Below are 20865 nucleotides of genomic sequence, written 5' to 3' on the forward strand. Positions count from 1 at the left end.
TGCTAGGGCCTCACAGCCCTCTGACTATAGGATTTTCCTTCTAACATCTAATCTAAATCTCCCCTCTTTTAGTTTAAAACTGTTGCCTTATGTCCTGTCACTATCAGACTGTGTAAACACCTTGTTTATAAGCTCCCTTCAGGTACTGGAAGGTCGCAGTGAGGTCTCCCCAGAGCCTTCTCTTCTCTAGGCTGAACAAGCCCAACTCCCCCATTCTGTCTTCATAGGCGAGATGCTGAAGCCCTCTGGTCATCTTCATGGTCTCCTCTGGACCCACTCTGACAGTTCTACATCATTTAATGTTAGCAACTTGATTTTTATCATCTTCTTAAATATATATTCTTGTAGTATTTGCATGGGCTTTTGGAGATTCTACACAAGAAATGAGCATGTGCTTTGAGCTCTGAGAAGAACCAGCTCTTGCTTATCCACTGGTGAACGACCTGTTCTGGTATTGTCCATGCCCTTACAGCTGTGGATTACTTGTGCCATTGCTCTTCACACTGATGTTGCCCAAGTACAGCTTTCAGAACCAACTCCAAAAGCTGTGTGGCTGCCCAAGTGCAGCACTGAGCTTGAGCAAAAAGCTGTGTGGTCCATTAGCTGTGCAAGGATGATATGCGTGCCTCCGTCATGTGTTGCAGTACCCAATATACCAAGGCACCTGACTTGGTCTGCCCAGAGTTTTGGGAAGGCATACCCTCAGTGAGGTGGATGCAGGAGACTCTAGCTCTGCTTTCATTTAGCTTCTGTGTTATATTCATGGGGAAAAGGATAAATTCCTTTTTTTTTTTTTTAAAGGAAAAAAAATAGAAAATCTCACACTTTACATTTCTTAACTTTCTTAAAGCCCTCAGATTTGGCAGGCCATAGCCCAAAAGCCAACTGTATTCACAAAACAGGAATACGTCTTATCTCCTGTCAGCCCTTACCACTCAGAGCAGTTTTTGCTTTGTACAAAAAGCCTGCACTGGCACTTGCTTGAGGCCAACCCGTGCTTGTCTGTCAGCTGGTGTGCAGGTGTCAGTGCTCAAGCATAACCCCTTGTTAAATCCCAGGCAGACACTCCCTGGCTTCCTAGGGAGGCTGTGTGTCTGATGTCTGCAATGTGCTCAGCTGCTTATTCCAGGTGATGTTAATGACACAAAAATCTCTGGTGGTTTCTGGAGTAAACTCGGCTTTCAGCACTGAAATTGTGAGTCTGCCAAAAGGGGCACTCAGCACTATTAGGACAAGTTAGCTGTAGGCAGGGTGCACAGTTAGGGGGTCTCAGCATGGGACTCATACTCTTGGTGTTCTGTGAACAGCCCCAGCAAACCTGTTCCTACGTTATCTACCTGCAAAATTGAAATGCTTTTGTTGTCTGTTTCACAACACTGCTGTGGTGAATGCTTAATGCTCTTAAGAGGTAATATATATGGTGAAATACACAGTGGGGAAAAGGCAGTGATTAGACATTTATTGAGTGATGGAAATACTTTTATTGCAGTCTTTGTGCAAGTTGATGTTTTGAATACTGTATATTCTAAGTAAATATATTAAAACTCTTCAACATCTTTTGATCATTTATCAGTTATTTCTGTTTACTTAATTGATTTCTATTGCCAGAATACTTTAAAAGCTGTGCTTTTTGCACGGCCATCTGAATGAGGATTGGCAAAAATGGATTTCAGTTACCAGCAGATAACGTCTTAGATGGTGCTGTTCTCTCATCATGTAGCACCAACAGCAAAGCCAGTCTGGTGTGTCACATGAGGATTGATAAGTTCGACAGTTTCAAATAGTATTTTCATCTGAATATAGATCTCTAAATTATTATTATTAATTTTGGCTTTTCTCATTTTCCTCTTTGAAAGTTTGTAATGGATTGTGGTTAAGACAAACTAGAATATGAACAGTGGCATCTGATGTTGGAGCAACGCTGTGCATTTGAACAAGACCTTCCATGCTTAGAAATGCATCTCTTAGTCAGTTTGAAGATCAGATGTCACTGGACATGTTCTGAATTTATTCCCATGCTGGTTTACCCCTTAATGGAAAAAAATCCCTGCATTTTGCAACAGTGAGGTTTTGCAATCCATGGGGTGGATGGCCAGTAGGCTTGGCACGGCCCCGTGCAGCCTGTGGAGCCAGCAGCCAGTGCTCTGCCTGTGCACCCACAGCAACCATCTCTGCTCCTGGTCTGTCCTTTGCTTTCTCAGCCAAGTTTCTGGCTCCTGATGACCTGAAAAGATAACAGAATACTATTTTACATCTGCAACAAAGTGCTTGTTGGTCTCTCCTCTGCTCACCTTGGTCCGTTTATCCTGCCAGCTATTGTAACCACCTGTCTGATCATGCAGCTACTTTGTAGTGAAAACATTAGCTAAATTTCTCCAGGCTGTGAATTTCTGCTAACTTTTTATTAGCTGATGTGCCCATCTTTCTGGGCAGCAAAAGTAGATTGCAATTTGCAGCACAAGCAACAGAGAGGAGTTGGGTTTGCTAAATAACAACTGTGGGGGCTGCTCCCAGTCCTCCCAGTGACACATTTGGATGACCCTCACAAAATCCTCATCTGAGGAGAAAGGCTTTGCTTTCTGAACACTGAATGTTCAGAAATAGCTGCTTACCATGGTCCTGAGATTCTGGTACCATTATTTTCTGTTGCTCCTTTCTCCTTTTTTTTTTTTTCCTCCTAAGAATAAATAAATTCTAAAATTTATCGTAAAAGAAATTTTAAACCTCCTGGTGAATTCAAATGTTCATGCAACTGGAAATAGCTGAAAAATGAATAGTTCTTTTGACATCCTAGTGACTTGTTTCAGAGAGGAGGAGTCTCCAGTGGATGTGATTCGGTGCTAGGTGTCAATTTTTGGGAGTTGTATTATTTATTGTGTTGGTAAAATGTGCTGAGGTGGCTGACTAGGGGAGTTAAATCTGTCTGTGGATGATGTGTAGAACTGACAGTCAAACCAAAATACCATCCCTGAGTTCCAGGAAAGCTTTTTAGTGGGAGCACAGCACAATTTTATGCTTTCTTGTTAGAAATACATCAAATTTCAATATATTTTTATATGTGCAGATCTGCTAAGAACTGCTGCTGATGTACACACTGGAGTTAATGGCTCACCAGCCTGATGGTGGAGGACCTGACCGGTGTCCTGAAATTAAATTGGACCTAGGCCTAGAGACAAAATGAACCTTGTTCCTTTTGCAGTTTGAGGAATCAGATGGCTTTGCCTATTGCAAAACAGTAGTTGCATAAAATCTGGTGCCTGCTCAATTAATGATGTGCCTAAATATCTTTCTTTTCTTAATTAAAAAAAAACAAAAGGCATAATTAGAAATTGAGGTTAAAAATAACCTTACTGGTTACGTATGCATCTTGAATGCTATCTTGTTTATGTATACATGTGTTTGAGGTTTGTGATTGCTTATCCACAAGAGGTTTCCTTGCTCCTGTGGAGCACTTCAAGCCAATGCAGTTGGATTTCCCAGTGCACTTCTTGCTGCTTGGACCCGTCACTGCTATATATACTTGCAAAACCATCTGCAGCTGTGGCTCTGAGTTTGTATCTTTGCTCTGGTTTCTTCTGCCCAAAGGAATAAAAAGTCAGTTTGCATCTCAAGCTGTTACTGTCTCTCCTATTTTTTATCCCCAATATTGTCTTAGACTTTTGAGGAAGGCTGCATCACATCTCTGTAAAATTAATAGGGATGAGCTGTAGAAGTTCAGTATTTTTCATTTTTCAATTCCATGTAAACCTTGAGAGTAATTTTTAAGGTTGAATATTAATAAGCACTGTAAGAGCATACATTTTTAATGTAGCTGTTGCCCATGTTTGAAATTAGGTCATTCGGATTTTTTTTCACTCTTTATTCCAGAGCTGTTTATCACATGAAAGTAGAGTTCAAGACCAGTCTTTTGTACTAATTATAAGCAGTCTGACGGCTGCATTTGGAAGACAGAATGTATGAACCTTTATCTATTGCATCTCTAGTAGCTCTTGTAGAAGCTGATAAGCCTGGAAATGACATAGAGGCAGAATGCAGACCTGTGCGCTCTGAGATGGATTTTGTGATCTCTCCCAGTTGGAAAAGAGAGAGGACTCTGATTCCAAGTGTTTGCAGCATGTATTTGGAGATGTTCCAAGATAGCACTATTAGACAATGTTTGTTGTTGTGAAACAGAGTTTTCTTAGGAGCTGGGGAAGGACGTGGCCTGGGGGACAGATTAGAGCTGGCGTCGATGCTGTATTACCTGAAGGCTTTTAAAAGTTAATCAAAATTTGACTTTCAGGTGGAATTGCAAAGTAGTTGTTTGGAGGTTGTGGGGTTTTTTTGTTTGTTTGTTTGTTTGTTTTTAATGCGTAGGGGTATCTTTATTGCTGGATTTCCCATAGGTAAATTCTGTAAAAGTAGTTTCTGCGTCTTTTTAATCCATCCTTATTTGCAGGATGCCAATGTCTACGTGCTCAATAAAAAATGGAAATAAAGACCTAAAGATTTCTCAGCCAGTCATGAAGAACAAGAAGTGCTTCCATGAAGGAACTTTGAAAAAGCTGAAAATAGCCTTGAAAAAGTACTGCTTGCTACCCTATCTCTTTCAAAACTGCTTCACATCTCAAGGTTATATGAAGTAAACGTGAATTTCTTTGAAGATTTACAAATAATTGCTCATCACTTTTTTTTTAGTTGCCACACTTCTACTCGAAGTATAACATTGTTATATGTGAAGCACGTTAGATTATTACAGGAAGAATCTAACTGAAATGTTCTGTTTTCTTTCAGCTCCAGTGATAAATCGATTCACAAGACGGGCGTCAGGTAAGTTGGTAAATGTGCATGTTTCTTTGGTCCACATTACCGCTGGAACACAACGCGGGCTGTAATTGCCATGTAAGTTATAATGTGACATTAATCACATTTCTTCAAAGATGGCTGACCTTGCTTTGCCTCAGATTCATTTTACAATTTACTGGAAAATGTAGCCAAGGTTTCAGATCACTGAGCTTGCTTGAAGCTGCCTTCCTGTGGAATTTATGAAAATTCCACGCTTTTCCTTTTTCCTTTAAAAAGGTTAATTTTATTGTAAATGGGATTGAACTTTGAAAGCACAAACTGAACGTAATCTGATGCAGTGCTGTCTATCTTACCTCATACCTGAGACAGCAATTCAGCAGCCATCTAATGAGCAAATATACAACTGTGCTAAAACCTCTGTGTTTTTTCAAAAGTGAATTGGTTTGTATAAATGGTGCATTGTTCTACTCTGGAGAGCCATCAGACCGGGTCCTGAAAGCAGTATTGCCCCGCTGGTTTCTGTTGTGCTGTAAGAGTATGCCTGCCTAGCTTGGTGCCGTTCTGTGTTCTCCAAATGGGTTTGGTTGGTGCCAGCTCAGAGGGAGGAGTATTTACCTTCACCTAGTAGATGCTGCAACATGTAACGGATCCTTCCATGTTATGTATCATTAAAAATTAATGTTCTTGATCTCTCCTCATTGTCCCCTTGCGTCACAGCCATCAGGTTTCCTATTTCTGAGCTAGTTCTCCTGAAACATGAGGCCTGGAACTTAACTCTTGCTTGTTTGTTTATGAGATCCTGTGAACACGAAAGCAGGATGTGCAAGTCATTGTGCAGTGTTGTCAGCTCATGACAATCTTAAAGAGTCAGCAGAATGGAAGAAGTGTTCTGTTCCTTGTCAACTCAGTTTGAAATCTGACTGTAAAACACTTCATTTTCAACTGCAGAACATTTTCAGTAAATATAACGAAGTTTGTATTCTGTAGTCCAGAAAGTCTAGCCAGACTTCTGGCTTTTCTGCTTGCAACCTCAGCCAGATAGTTCCATTCTTGTCAAGATAAAAATATTGAGTTGCTAAGGATTGCTATGGAACTGTATAGAAAAATGGTGGCTTGAATATGCATGATTTGTGCATAGCGTATGTAGCACACAGTTAAAAGAGAGTGATTAATTCCAAATATTATCATGCAAAATGTTTTAGGCATTGATAATACCTTATAAGGTACTGCAGCATGAAACAAAAGGAATGATTTACAACTAACATTCAGTGAGCAGAGCTTTATGCAAATCACATTGAATGTTTTAAGCAAGGTCTTACTGTGACTGATTGATAGCTGACTTTAATGAATGCAGTCTTTGTAACGTATGTGTGATAAGCTTTTACATTTCAGTAGGAGAGTTTGTGTGAAAAGCTAGTTCTTGCTGAGGGGAAAAAAAAATCACAAACAGATATTTTTAATGTTTCCTTAAAAGGAAATTAAAAATATGGGAGAAGTCTGAATATTTTTGCACATTTACTGGGAACATGTTTAAGTAGTTTCTATTAGTTACCATTTAATGTGTATTGTTCTTTTTGTGGAGAGAAAGAGTAGAGTTACCTTATTCAGAATAGTAGGATGAGCTGTATGATGTCCACATGTAAATTGTGTGAGTCAGCTTCAAGCTGCAACAAAGTAATATTGGAGTCCAATATATGCACTATTTTATTCAGTTTCTGGCAGCTTTAATTTGAAAGTAATTATTTTGCAAGGAAGTCCATGAAAGGTGATAGTTCCTACTTCTTGAATACCAGATATCTATCAGAGATGTACAGTGTATTTAAGAAGCTTTATACATAAAAGGTAAAATTTAAAACAAACTATGCTAATGGTACAAATATTTTATAGGAACGTTTTCAATCATAGCCCTATTTTTTACATGGTTACCTTTTTAAATTGGATGATTGGATACATTAAAGTAGTCAAGATTACTTAGCAAATAGAAAACCCAGAAGTAGCTGTGTTTTAATACTTGGTGGCATTCTGTAATCTAAGTTGATTCTCATGCTTGGGAAATGAGAGGCTGACCGAAGGCAAAGTAGGGATTTTCCTCAGATATGGATTTATCCCAATTTTAGGCTATTTAGCTGGGGACTATGTTAAAATTTGAAATGTATGAGCTTGTTGTTTCTGGGGCATTTTTGAAGATGTGCTTCTGATTAACATTATTGCAGGTTAATGATGAGTGTTCAGGGCTGTAGCATGCAGTGCTGTATGATGTCTGATGTAGTAATATTGCAGATGGATTCTGAGAGGGTGATTTTAGGCTCCCGTAGGCTGTTCTTCCTTCTGCACAGATCCAGGAGTTGTGCTGCCGAAGGGCACATTGATTAAACAAAAATGGAAATGTAGGGATTCTCAGCACGTTGATTTCCATTGGATTTCCACTGACCCGTGCTGGAGTTCCCAAATAACTACATCCAAAACAGTGGCAGTGGTGGCTGTGTTTAACCAGTGATGGGATGGAGAAAAGAGTTGGTCTGTCACTGGTGGTGGTGGATGCACTGACACCAGGTGAGGATAAACATCAGGATAAATACCCTTAGCAAAGATACCCCGACAGCTCTGCTCAAAGCTGCTTTGTGAGTTCACTCAGTGATTGAGGAGAAACCACATGACATGGATTTCTTCACAAACAGCAGTAATCCTCTACGGTGGCTCACTTGGCTTTGACAGTTCTGTTATTCTTTGGATAATCATTTTATTTGGTGGTATAAGATGCAGCTATTTTTCCTAACGGAGCCAGCAATTAATTGCTGAAGCACCTGCTAAAAACAATGTAGTAAGACATTTATTATTTAACAGCTGTTCCTGTTAACATGCTGTGAGTGTATTATGTACCAGAGGATAAAGGAATAAGTAAGCTAGGATTGATTAGTTTTCTTGGATTTCAATTCTTAAAATTTGACCTACTTAATTATGTGTCTTCTCTGTGTTTTGCATATTTTTGCATATATGTAATGTGTGTTCTATACATAAAATACATGTGTATATACCATAGTGCTGATGAGGTAGCTACTTAACAGGCTGGTTAATAAAACACCTTGTTGTTCTAGCTGTGCCCAAAAAAGAATTGATATCACAGTCTTAACTACGTGAGTTTAGCAAGGAGCAGAAGTTAACAATACATCTAAAGCAAGACTGAACCATGAGACAGCTGCAAGTTCATTTTTCTTTTTAAAATCTGGTGGAACTAAATTAAAGAGAGAAGAATGTTGAAGTGATCAGGAGACTCGGATGGGAAGAAGGGAAACAGAGTTAGTAGAGGCAGTATGAAGTGGAAGGGAAAGCTGTGAGTATGTTCCTTAGGTGAAAAATGCTGTAGAAGTTTATGAATAAGCAGAGGTGCATGCCTGAATACAGATACTTTTTCTATGAATTACATCAATTTTGATCCATCTATCTAAATGTGAGATACCAAGGGTTGGGATGCTGATGTTCTGTATGTTAGCAGAAGCATTGGGTTTATGCTTTTCAGCATTCTGACAGATAGATAAACAGATAAATTATCTCATTAAGTATTTGCAGGAGTTTAGAATAACACAGCAAAACCAGCACAGATTTGGTACCAACTGAATTTAAGTTTATGTTTAGTAGATACCATTTACTGAGGCTGTTCATTCCCATTTGCTAGTGTAATTCTACAAATGTATAATATCATTTTAATTAAGAAATAAATAGCTCTATAAAGTTACTTCAGTTACATATCTGCTTTTAGACCCTGAAAGACCGAGGAGAACCTAAATGAGGCTGCTCTGAGTCGGCCTTCCTGAGCGAGGAAGAACTGTAAATAGAGCATCTGTGGAGTATCAGCAACAGAGAGAATCTCCTCATTGCTAATTTAAGAATCCCATTTTAGTCTCATGGAAAAGAAATAAATGGTGTTTTAAATATTGTTCTCTCAACCAACCAGGAAGGAAAAGTGGTTTTATTGAGCTTCGCCTCCACAATACTCTGAACCAAAATAACTTTAATATGGTCAACAGACAGAGTACATTGACAACAAACCTATAGGGAGAAGCTGTCCCAGATACAATTGGAATAAATTTACAATCAAGCAGATATCACTATCAAGGAAAAGTTTAAAAAATGAAACAGAAAGGAGCAGAGAAGGTAAAATCCTTCAGGCTCTTTTTCTGTGGATGCCAGCAGGGACCTCCCAGTAATCAACCTGGGGGAGGTTCAAGGTGTGGGGAAGGAGAGAATCTCATGTGACACCAGAGGAGACCTCTGTGTAACGCATAACATTCTAGGTTTGCCCTATTGAAACATTTTTCTTTATTTTTCATTTGTGATAATTGAATCTGGGAAACATTTTTTTGCTTTTCCATGCACTCCGAAGAATGGTCACTTTCAGGTATATGGCTGACGAACTGGAGATGGAGGGCTGAGAAAGAAGGAAGCAGTTTTTTTTACTTCCTATATCTTTTAAAAACTGGTGTGTTTAATTCATTTAGCAAGTGCTCAAATTTTGATATGGAAGACAAATCAATTTTGTACTGTGATAATTTCTAGCTGTGCTTAGTGGCCTCTTTTTTTTTTCTTTTTTTCTTTTTTTTTACCAGGTACTCTTACAACCCTCAAGTTTCTCTAGGAATCAAAACTCATTTTACTTGACTCTACAACTTCAGCTTTACAAAACATCAGTGTTTGAAAAGAAAGGAGGAGATGCCACATGCTCTTAGCTCTTAGTTGTTTGATATATCCAAAAGCTGTGATAATAGAGCTGTGTCTGGCAGTAGATAATTTGAAGTGGTATAGCAAGTCATTTTAGTTTGTTCCCGCTCAGGCCTGGTAATTATGCAAATGTTTTCCAGCAAGAATTTCTGCAGATTTGAAATATCTTTTCTTAACCTCAGCAAGTAGAAAATGCTCTAAAGGAAGCTCATGAAACTCTTTCAGCTGGTTTTGAATTTTCCTAAGTAAGAAATTAATTTAATGAAAGCACACTGATAAATTCCTAAGCTCCTCAAACAAGCTGTTCTTATTAAACAACTACAGATACACACATGCACTCACACAGGTGTGATGAAATACCTCACAAAAAAGTAAGTTACAGCTCATAGCACCATTACTTATAACGTGACAGTGTCTTTGTCGCCAGGTCACGTGTCAGATCTCCAGCCATTAGTCTGCACAGCTGTCAGTTACGAACAGGACACTGTCGCCACACTGGAGGCCATACACACAAACACACACTTCATTACACACAGGTCACATCATGTAGTTTTCCCTGCTGCATGATCAAAACGCAGTCCTGCCTGCTGGTTGTTCATGAGTTGACAGCATCCTCATCACACGCCTGCAGAGATGGGTGTTCTCCTTCTCAGCAGTTGCAGTTGACGCACAGGACTCACGCCTCTGCATGTCATATGATAGATGTCTGCATTTTAACACACATTCAGATGGGAGGAGGGAGGTTTAGCACAGCCCTCATAAAAGAAAAAAATCTAGGAGCGAATCTGCCAGAACAATTTGTCTATACTTCATCTCTTTCTTTATGTTAGTATAAGGTACCATTGGGAAGAAAGTGACAAGATAAAAGTTTTGGGCTTCATTATTCTGAACAGATCTGTGGATTGTGAATTAGTCATGCCCACAGCAGCATTTACATATACTGCTGCTAGATTTCAGCTGAATAATTTCTATAGAACATGTGACAACCTACTAAGGGAACACAGAGAAATTATACTGAATTTAGATGATGTGAGTCCTATCAGTGAAGGAATTATTAATTACATTCTGCGATTATAAGTTTGAAAGACCATAGGTGATACTAAACTCAATTGAAAATATAAACTAGCATTTAGGAAGACCAAATTGATGCTCTTAGCCAAGAATAGAATATGCCCCTAGGAAAGAAGCTGAGGCTTTGAATTTAGAAAACAGATATCACATTTGTAATTTCAATCTGAGTAAATTACAGGGGAGGAATAACCGAATGTATTGGTACAGTTTAGGGGCTGACCTCCTAGACAGGAGCTCTGCAGAGAAGCACCTGGGTGTTCAGCTGGACAGCAGGTTGGCTATGAGCCAGCAGTGTGCCCTTGTAGCCAAGAAGGCCAGTGGTTTCCTGGGGTGCATTAAAAAGACCATGGCCAGCAGGTCGAGGGAGGTGATCCTCCCCCTCTGCTCAGCCCTGCTGAGGCCACATCTGAAGTACTGTGTCCAGTTCTGGGAGTTCAAGAATGACAGGGAAATGCTAGAATGAGTCTAGTGGAGAGCCACAAAGGTGATTGGGCGCCTGGAGAATCCCCCTTATGAGAAAGAGCTGAGAGACCTGGGCCTATTCACCTTGGATAAGACAGAGGGGATATCTTATCAATGCGTCAGGAGGATGGGGCCAGGCTTATTTCATTGGTGCCCAGAGACAGGACAGAGGATAATGGGTACAAGTGGAACATAGGAAGTTCCATCCGAACATGAGAAAAAAACCTCTTTACTTTGAGGGGCAACAGAGCACTGCATCAGGCTGCCCAGAGTGGTTGTGGAGTGTCCTTATCTGGAGATACTCAAAACCCACCTGTACACTTTCCTGTGCAACCTGCTCTAGCAAACCTGCATTAGCAAGGGGTTGGGCTAGATGATCCTTTCCAATGCCTATGATTCATGATTCTGTGATATTGAAAGTTCGTTAAAGAGATTGGCAATGACTGTCCTGTTCTTTCAGGGAAAGAAGGCTAACTGAAATGAAATTATTTTCTCTTTTATACAGTATCACAGAAGTTGGAGCTGTACCGAAAATGATGGTGAGGAATGAAGTAACTGTAAATCCCCTTTTAAATGCTCAGAAAGTATTGTTGTGGAAGCATGTCAAGTCATAGGATCATATAATCACAGAATGGCTTGGGTTAGAATAAACCTTAAAGCCCACACAGTTCCAACCTGGTGTGGGCAGGGTTCCCACCCACCAGAACAGGTTGCTCAGGGCCCCATCCAGTCTGGTCTTGAACACCTTTGGGATGGGAACATCATAGTGATGGAAGAAGAATTAGGAGCTTTATTGATAGACCAGGAATTCCAGTGTAGTTCTTCAAGGAGATACAGAGGCTGTCTTTTTGTTCATTACATTTTTACAGTCAGTACATAATCTAAAATGCTCAGTTGTCGAGTTTCTTAAACAGGACCTACTGAGCTGTCATGCAGTAATATTGCTGAAACTTTGTTAAGCCCTAAGGCTTCCAACATAACAGCAAGGAAAATCAGAATAGAGTTGGGATGTATCTTCACTGCCTGATACAGCACACTAGAGAAGCACCCAAGCTTATGGTACCGCCTCAGTGCTGGTTGCTGGAGGCTACAGAAGCAGTGAGTCTTACCAAAGTCTGTGACACCTGATAAGGGGTTGACAGACTGTAGATTTCCATGGGCTGCAGCTGTGGTGTGCTCAGGTGGACACAGCTCTACATGGCTGCAGGCAGGTGGTGTGCATCATGATGTCAGTGGACACACTCTTTGGTGACTTCCTGCTCCTTTCACAAGGCAATCAGCAAAAATTTCACAATTTTCCTGTGCAACTGTCCCTCTTCCAGTATTTTCTGTAGATAGCAGCTGCCTCAATCATCTATCAACGTTAAAGAATGAGGAGTACCCTGAGTTTGTAGATAGGGAATTGGAACATTTATATTCAGGTCAGAATATATGTTGATAGCTTTGCCTACATCAGAAGCTGGATGCCTTGCATGAGATTCCCATTTTCTTTTCCTGAGTCATTTGGCATCACAGCAAATTTCTTTGCCATGTGGTGTATCTATACTGAATTTTTTAATGTATGTTGTTGTGAAACTTGCTCCTCGTGTATTCTGTCTGCTTTTACAGACGTTGTCCCATGTGCTGTCCCGTGGCCAGCATCAGGGAGAAATGAGCCACAGAGTTCTCACAAGAGCAGCTTCTGCTATCAGATACTACAAGAACCAGTGGGATTTGTAGTGGGACTTCACTCAGGCTGTCATATTAACAGTATGGTCAGGGTGCACTGAGCTGTGGGCACCTTACAGCCATTGAGGCAGGGAGTGTGGTCCCTTCAGCCTGGTCCTGGTTGAGGTGCCTGCTGAAAGCACAGGTGTTACTCTTGAGACTGAAGAACTTATTTTGGTGGCCTGTCTCAAGACAAACTGAGGTCTGTGGGAAGTTGGAGACCCAGTCCATAAGCAAGTGATCCAGCTTCATTTTTTAGTTTCTCTTATGTGCCTTATTAGCTTTCATGCTCAGAAGGTCATCTGTCTTCTTGATTCAGTTATTTCAGCTCCTCTAGTGAAAGATTCTCTCTGTGAAACTTTATCCTCTCTGAGTCATTGCATCAATGCCATTACTCTTCCATACTACAGCATATAGTTCAACAGTGGTATTCTTTTTCAAAAGAAAGGCAACTTGGTCTAGTAGAAGATGCTGGAAGTAGATGATCTCTAAAGTCACTTCCAACCCAAGCCATTCTATGATTCTATGAAACAAAAATTTACATTATTTGTGTACCACATCTAGAACTTTTTAAGTGGTTCTCTTTGAGCATTTGTTTAACGGTAGGCAGGTTTTTGTTTTGTTGGAGATTTCCTTTATTAAACAAGCGAATGCTGGAATGTAGATTCTAGCAGGTTGTATCCAGGTGTTTCCTTGTATAGATGATCAGTACGGAATGAATACAAAATTTTCAGGACCCATTGTAGCACAACTTTGCAAATAGGGTCATAGTTGGAAGTTAATTTCATGACAGGTTTTTAGGTGTGGTTGTGCTTAGACTGATTTGTTGTTACACTTCAGTAGATAGAAACAGAGGAGATGTATTGGGTGCATGCTGTGAGGCACAGCGTGAATGGAGTGATGAGGGAATGGAGGAAAAAAGACAAGGAAGGGAGAGATGGTGCTAGAAGTAAGTGTGTGAGTTGTGATCTGTGCAACAGGCTGCCATGGAGAGGAGCTATCGCTTGTCTCAAGGTGGCAGGGAGGGAAGGAAGGAAATAAGTAATAATTGCCTTTATTTTTGCACACACAAATGTTTATGCTGGGCCTTGGGAAAAACTTTCTAACTAAATGCTTAGGTATTAAAAAGTATTAAGGATTTCAGAAACAGTAAAGATTTTTCTGCAGTGATAGGGATGTAGTTCATACTGCTGCACTGCATAGGAGTGATTTAGTTGATTTCACGAGATTTCCTTTATATTTAGTGTGATTGTTTAGACATATTTGGGAGCATGTATTTCTAGATTGCATTTTATAGACTGATTAAACTGTAGAGAGTAATTACTTTAAAATTGTGCAATTTAGTATAATGATAGCAACATCTTTAGAATATAGATGCATAATTAATAATTTCTGAATTCAAAAATTACTGCACACACACCTCTATGGGAAACTAATTTTTCCTTCTGTTTTAGTATCCTCTTTGGAAGATAGTCTACACATAGTTTTGTATTGGTAGAATGAATAACCATAATTTTTTCTACTATTTGAGCTGTTCTTGTTTCAGATACATGGAATATAAACCAGGGGTTGTGGTTGAATTATGAATCAAATTAATATTTTACTGTCTGGTCGATGTGATGAAATGCTCAGATATCCCACTGAGTTATGGAACTGTTGGACTGACGCACCGATCCCTTTAAACTGATTATGTGTAACTAGTAAATAAGGTAGAGTGAGGGAAAGTGCCACAGAATTGCTCGTGTCCATATGCACAGCCCTTCCTGCAGCCAGCAGCGTGCCCTCACCCATATTGCTGTATGGGAGCAGTCCCCTGTCTGGCCTTGACTGTGGGAACAGCAGCTGAGCCCACGCTCCCTCTGCCTTCTGGTGTCCTGAGGTCGGTGTCGTCTTCTGTTCTGCTTGAGGGGTGGAGACTGGAGAAGGGTCTGTCTAAAAAGCTAATTTGTTTTCCTCTTATTTTAGGCAGAACGGTATTGGACACTCTCATCCTTGGAATTTATTGATGTAAAATTTAATCTTTCTTGACAAAGCAAATGCATTATGGACAAAGAGGATATCTTCTTGTTATGTAACTAAGTTGTGGAGAATAAATTCCAGAGAAGACAGGTTTTCCAGACAAAACAGACTTTATACAAAAATAAATATACAAATGATGCCAACTGTTCATATTAATAATAATAAATATGGCTGTTATTTATCTGCAAGCAGTAGTTTGCAGATGTCGATGATTATTGTATAAATGTACTAAGATTTCTTAATAGATGCTCTCGGGCTGCAGTGACCACTGTTAAACTAGTGTATACAAACCACTGAGTTTTCTGTGTTGGATTTTAATTTCTCTTTCTGTTATGAGTAGGTTTTTCAGATCAGTAGTTCCTCTCTTGCATCCAGTTAACACCTGACAGGCAACAAATTCCTCCTCTGTCTGGCAACATGTAGCTCATATGTGCTTCCTGTTTTGTCCTGTCCCGCCTGTAAGGGAAGGCAAAGAGTAGCCTGCTTCTCAGGTCACTTTCACCATTGATAATCTCAGCAATCCCAATAACACATCAGAACCTAAATATGATTAGAAAGCCTAATGACCTTCTGGTGAATTTATCAACTTCCTTACATCTCATGCTTTTGAAAGGAATAAAATAATTGCTGTTTATTTGAATGACTATCCATATTACTGAAATAATAGGAAGTGTTTTAAATTGATTATTGGAGTAGACTTCTGCTCATAGAATCATAGAATTGTTTTGGTTTTAAAAGACCCTAATAATCATACATTCCAACCACCAACCTAATACTACCAGTTCCATCACTAAACCATATACCTTAGTGCCAAATCCACTGAATGGTCATCATTTCATCTGATTTTTCTCCTTTGAAATTTTTCAGTGCCTGCTTCTATTATAAACTCAACTTTGGTTTCCACACTATTTTATTTGTTAACATTTCTCTTCATATTAGGGGGATAAGCTACCTCCACTGTAGGTAGTAGAGTATGAATTATAGTATTTGACTAATATCTGCTGGCTGGCTCTCTAAAACCATTCCATCTTTGATTTCTTGTGGTGTGAGTTTCATGCTATAGATGTTTTTCTTTTTCTGGAGGATAAGAGATGAATAGGTATGCTTTACACATTAGGTTATTCAAAATTGAATAATCATACTTGCAGAATATTTTTTTTTAGCACGTTTTCTTGTAGAACACCATAATGCAACTGGCTTGACTTTTAACTTCCAAGTTTGTCTGCCAAATATTTATCCACTGCTTCTTTTAATTGCTGTGGAGTCAAGGAAAGGAGAAAATGAAATACCTTTGCTAATTTATGCACATTGTTTACAATGTAAACTGCCTGATGTTTTGCTTCTTAAATGGTTTGTCAGTTCCACGTGTTTCATAGGAACATGATGCCTTGACTGCTGTGGTATGCTTTTCAGTTATTAGGATAAAATGTCCTTTGTCAAAGCACAAGCCCAAGGTTCTCTTGCCATCGAACACTCCCTACTTCCAGCCTCCAAACCCCCTGCCATATAATCCTGTTCTGCAGCATCTTTGCTTCATACGTCTCTATCGTGTATCTGTTAGAGTTGCTTCTCCTTTAGTTTGAAGGAGGTTATAGTCAAATTTAAAGCCTGGGGGGAAATATGGCTTAATGAATAAAGAGAGCATATCTGATTTCTTTCTTTCTTTTTTTTTTTTGGGGGGGGGGGGGGGGGGGGGGGGGGGGGGGGGGGGTGGAGGGGGGGGGTCATTGGATCCCATAAACACCTCCAAAGTCATTCACGCTCCTGTGTTGAACATCCATATACGTTTACCAGCCAAGCAGATAAGTATCTTCCAGTAAAGATTTTGTTGTTCCACTTGATGTTTTGGTCTTAATGAACATTTTCTGACTTTGGATAGAATTGCTGTAGGAATTGGAGACATTCCCAAATGAATTTAAACCTTATTTTTTAGCTTGGAATCATATCTTCTTTAGCCCAAGGCAGTGCACCTTTTCTCCTTTCTTATCTTCCTTTCTCTCCTAGATAAGGCTGTGAAAAATCTTTGAAAAGCTTACTGAATATCTAGTTTTTAAATCTATTATATATATACATATGCATATGTTCTTTCAAACGGAGTCACTGTTACTATCATACTACTATATATAATGTATTAATGCTTCTGGATCCTCACTCTTTCCACATTAGATTTGTTTCTTTTACTGTTGTACATTAACGAAAATGGTTGTGACCATTGCATACAAATAGCTGGGACAGAACAAAGCATGAGTAACTAGATTTGTACTGTGCATGGTTGTGTTTTAGCATCATGAAACTACAATGGATCAGTGCAATGCGTTTTCTAGCAAGGGAAGAATGCCTTTCTTCTGCATGCATCATTTCTATTCCTGGTTGTGCCGTATGTTTATTTGCTTAGTTACTGAGGAATGTTCTTAACAGATCTTGAACATGGGATCTCTCACTCTGGTTCTGTCTTACACTGGCTGTGTAAGGATGGGAAGAGTCCTTTCCATAGGTGCTTGATCATGTAGCAAACAGAGGAGAATCCGGAGAAGAATCTGCAGTGGTGTTTGTATGTGCATTAAACAGATATGTGCGCCTTTTATTATAAGAAAATGGCGTAAGAATTATATAGGGACCAACCATAAATTTGAAAACCTCTCCTCAATTTGTTTCAGAAAATTTCTCTGAATAAATATTTATAATATTTTTGTCCTTATGTATGTCTCACTCAAATTCCTTCTCTCCTTCCTGCATTGGTGCAGTGCATCTTAGGGTTTTGTTTCCTATGCTAATGATGTAGATCAATAACAAAAAAGTATTTCCCATTCATATCCTTTTCTGCTCACTGTTTTGTGCAAAAGTGGGAGAATATTTTCTAGTGACTCACATTGCTGTGAAGAATTATTCTGAGCATGCCAGAATGAAAAATTGCCATGTGCCACAACTCGTTCATGAAAAAAAAAAGCTAAAATTATGCATGTATTTATTACACATTTAAAATAGGAAGTAGAAAATGATCTGAGAATAAAGAATGAACCAGTCAGCAGGATACACTTTACGTGCAAATGTTAAAGCTTTGTTTACCTTTCATGTTGAACGTCAGTGCATGTGGGAATACAAACTCTTTGCCTTCTCCATGCACAGGGAAATACTGAATATGTGGCCATTATTTCAAACAGCTACTTTGTCTCAGGGCTTCATTCAGCCTCTGGCACAGTCTTTCACATGAAGCAGCAGCCTTACACTGCAACAAAACTGGAAGTTCATCATTTTAAAGTTTCTGTGCGTGCAGTTAATTAAATGAAGAGTGTGTCTTTCAAGGCAGAAATTCAAAGTCTACTTGCCAGTGTTGATTTTCCCTGCTATCACAGTCAGTATTTCGGAGATACAGCTTTGGGGTGAGACAGTGTTGCAACAGAAGAGTTCTCTATGAGCTGCAGAGTTAAAACACAGAAGAGTCCTTAACCAAGGCTTGCTTTCTGCTCTGTAGTGCTCTTGCCAGGGAGCAGCAGGGAGAGATGTCTTTCCTGTTTGTTCTCCTGCTGGCTTTGATCTGGAAACTATTTTCACAACCGTTTTGGGTGAGTCTAGGAAAGAGTACACGTACTTTCCTTCTTCTTTTCATCTGTCCAGTCATAGTAGTGTGCTTCAGTATTGTGCGTATATGGTTATGTGTGATGTGTTTTAAATCTTTCAGGCATTTACTGAGGAGATGTACACTAATCTTTATTTTAACAGGAGCATCTAATTTATGCTAGGCTTTTGGGAATAAAGTCTGGGGAATATTCAGCTGCCACTGGCCTTCATAGAATGGTTTGAGTTGGAAGGGACCTTTAAGATCATCTAGTTCCAACCCCCTGCTATAGGCAGGGACACCTCCCAGTTGACCAGGTTGCTCACAGCGCCATCCAGCCTGGCTTTGGCTTTGTGTTTAGATTCTAATGGACTATGTCAGAGGATCAACCATTAGTAGACAAAAATGTTTGGGTATCCACACGATTTATCTGCTGTACTGTAGGATTTTTAGGCACACCAAATGGAATCAATCACATTTTCTCATGGTCATTATGAAGAAGTGCTTCCAATGCAAAACACGTGAGAAAGAAGAAATATTTTCACCTACTGCACAACATAATTAAATTGAAGAAGATGAGATCTTAATCTCAAAGATCTTTGCATGCTCCTTAGCTCAATGTATTGAGTAATTACAGGGGAAAATCTGAGTTGTCATTAGAGTTCAGTAGTGTCCAAAGACCCTGGTATACGGTTGCATGTTGGCAAAGACCACACATTTTCTAATTAAATTTCTTATTTGAGTAAGTCAAACCTTGTGAGAAGAGCGAGTACAGAGTGCCTCATACTACTTCTTAGTATGTATGTATTTAATCCGCCCCGTTAGGTATTAATCAGCTGGTTTTTTTGCATATGCCATCCAAGAATCTAGTCTGCTAAAAGAATGAGGAAGGGTAAGCGGTACTCTTTTGATGGATCAATTCCAGAAATGTAATCCACTTCTAAAGGATAGGAAAAGTACATATAGAATATGTACTCAAAATAGAAGAGGTTTTTGAACTGTAGTCAGTTACCTGTCACGGTAGCAAAGCAGAGACAGAGGGGAGTGATGTGGTGTGACAACAGCTAATGCACTGGGTTAGGGAGGGTCTAGAAGAGGAGAATAGGAAGCCTGCACTTGATACAGTCAAAAAGAAAGAATTAAGGGGGTTCAAATCCTTTGCACTGCAGCAGCTCTTGTTCAATGTAAACTATCTTCATTTCCTGCACTGAGCAAATTCCCATCTCTGCAGAGAACCTGGTATCAAAGGGAAGGATAATTAAAATGCATAATGACATAAAAGTTGGTCTGCATGAAGGAGACAAAGACTGCCTACTACTAGTGAGAGATTTGCTGCAGTCTGACAGAAGGGTAACTGTGTATTGCTGTGCCAGTACTGTGCTTTTGCTGATGCAGTTGTGTAGCTCATGTATTTCTCACTCCCAGCAGCTGTGATCTGGGATGCCAGGTCCTGCAAACCTCCTGGACAGAATCTGGTTGTGAAAAGGTGAAGAAACCTTGTAAATTCTGAGTCGAAAATAATACCATGAATAATAGAATGGTGTGTTTGGAGAGAGCTACAGGGGTGACCTCACAAGGAAAATAAAATACAAAACAAAACACTATTTTCTCAGATTTCCAGGATGTTTACCTTGTGCCATTCTTGTACAAGAACTTAGAATCATAGAATCACCAAGGTTGGAAAAGACCCACAGGATCACCCGGTCCAACCATTCACCCATCACCAGTGGTTCTCGCTAAACCATGTCGCTCAACACAACATCCAAACGTTTCTTGAACAACTCCAGGGTCGGTGACTCCACCACCTCTCTGGGCAGCCCATTCCAGTGCCTGACCACCCCTTTAGAGAAGTAGTATTTCCAAACATCCAGCCTAAACTTACATGGAACAGAGAGTTCTTGGTCTGGGTTTGTGGTTAGAGAAGAGGTAGAAGCCACGTGATGGTCATAAATCCTCCAGTGAGTGTCTGTGAGTGGAGCAGAGCATCTGCAGCAGGGAAGGGAGCACATCTGCACACGCACATGCTCACATGTGTGCAGCTTTTGTCATATGTATGTTTCTCTCGTGACTGAATAATAGTTAATTGTACAGCATTTGCAGCAACGTGTGCATTCAGACATGGTACACAACCTGATATTTTATGTCTTCCAGGATTTTTAATTCTTTAAATCCAGTGAAATATCTTAATATTAGCATAGTGGGATGCTTGAACATAGGTATACTTACTATTTTATTAAAAAATGAAACGATATGAAAAATAATAATAGATGCAGAACACTAAGTAATATTATTTACTAAAGTGTCTTAAAAGCTGTGCTGCATTTTGCCCTATGCTGTTCTTTTATGTATTCTCACTTTCTAAGTACAATAGTTTATGTTTTCTTTCACAACACTTCATGCAGATACCTAATTTTGTTGTCCGTGAAGTAATGTTCAGCTTCATCTCTTGTGGCAGATAGACATGTGCTGGTTTTATTTTTTTATTTATGCTCAGTTTCTAGTATTAATCTTACATCTCAAGTTTATTTCCTTCTGGAAGGGCGGCAAGG

The 20865-nt window shown here is 39.5% G+C and overlaps 1 protein-coding gene across 1 annotated transcript in view; it reads left to right on the forward strand.

Annotated features, from left to right (window-relative positions):
• The window catches only part of PRKAR2B (protein kinase cAMP-dependent type II regulatory subunit beta), an 85810-nt gene that overhangs the window by 26971 nt on the left and 37974 nt on the right, over window positions 1-20865 (forward strand). Inside the window, exon 3 of the mRNA XM_015275787.4 lies at window positions 4774-4809. Within this exon, the coding sequence (XP_015131273.2) occupies window positions 4774-4809 (36 nt within the window). The remainder of the gene's footprint in view (window positions 1-4773; window positions 4810-20865) is intronic.

Source organism: Gallus gallus, chromosome 1 (genome assembly GCF_016699485.2).
Source record: "Gallus gallus isolate bGalGal1 chromosome 1, bGalGal1.mat.broiler.GRCg7b, whole genome shotgun sequence".
NCBI lineage: Eukaryota > Metazoa > Chordata > Aves > Galliformes > Phasianidae > Gallus > Gallus gallus.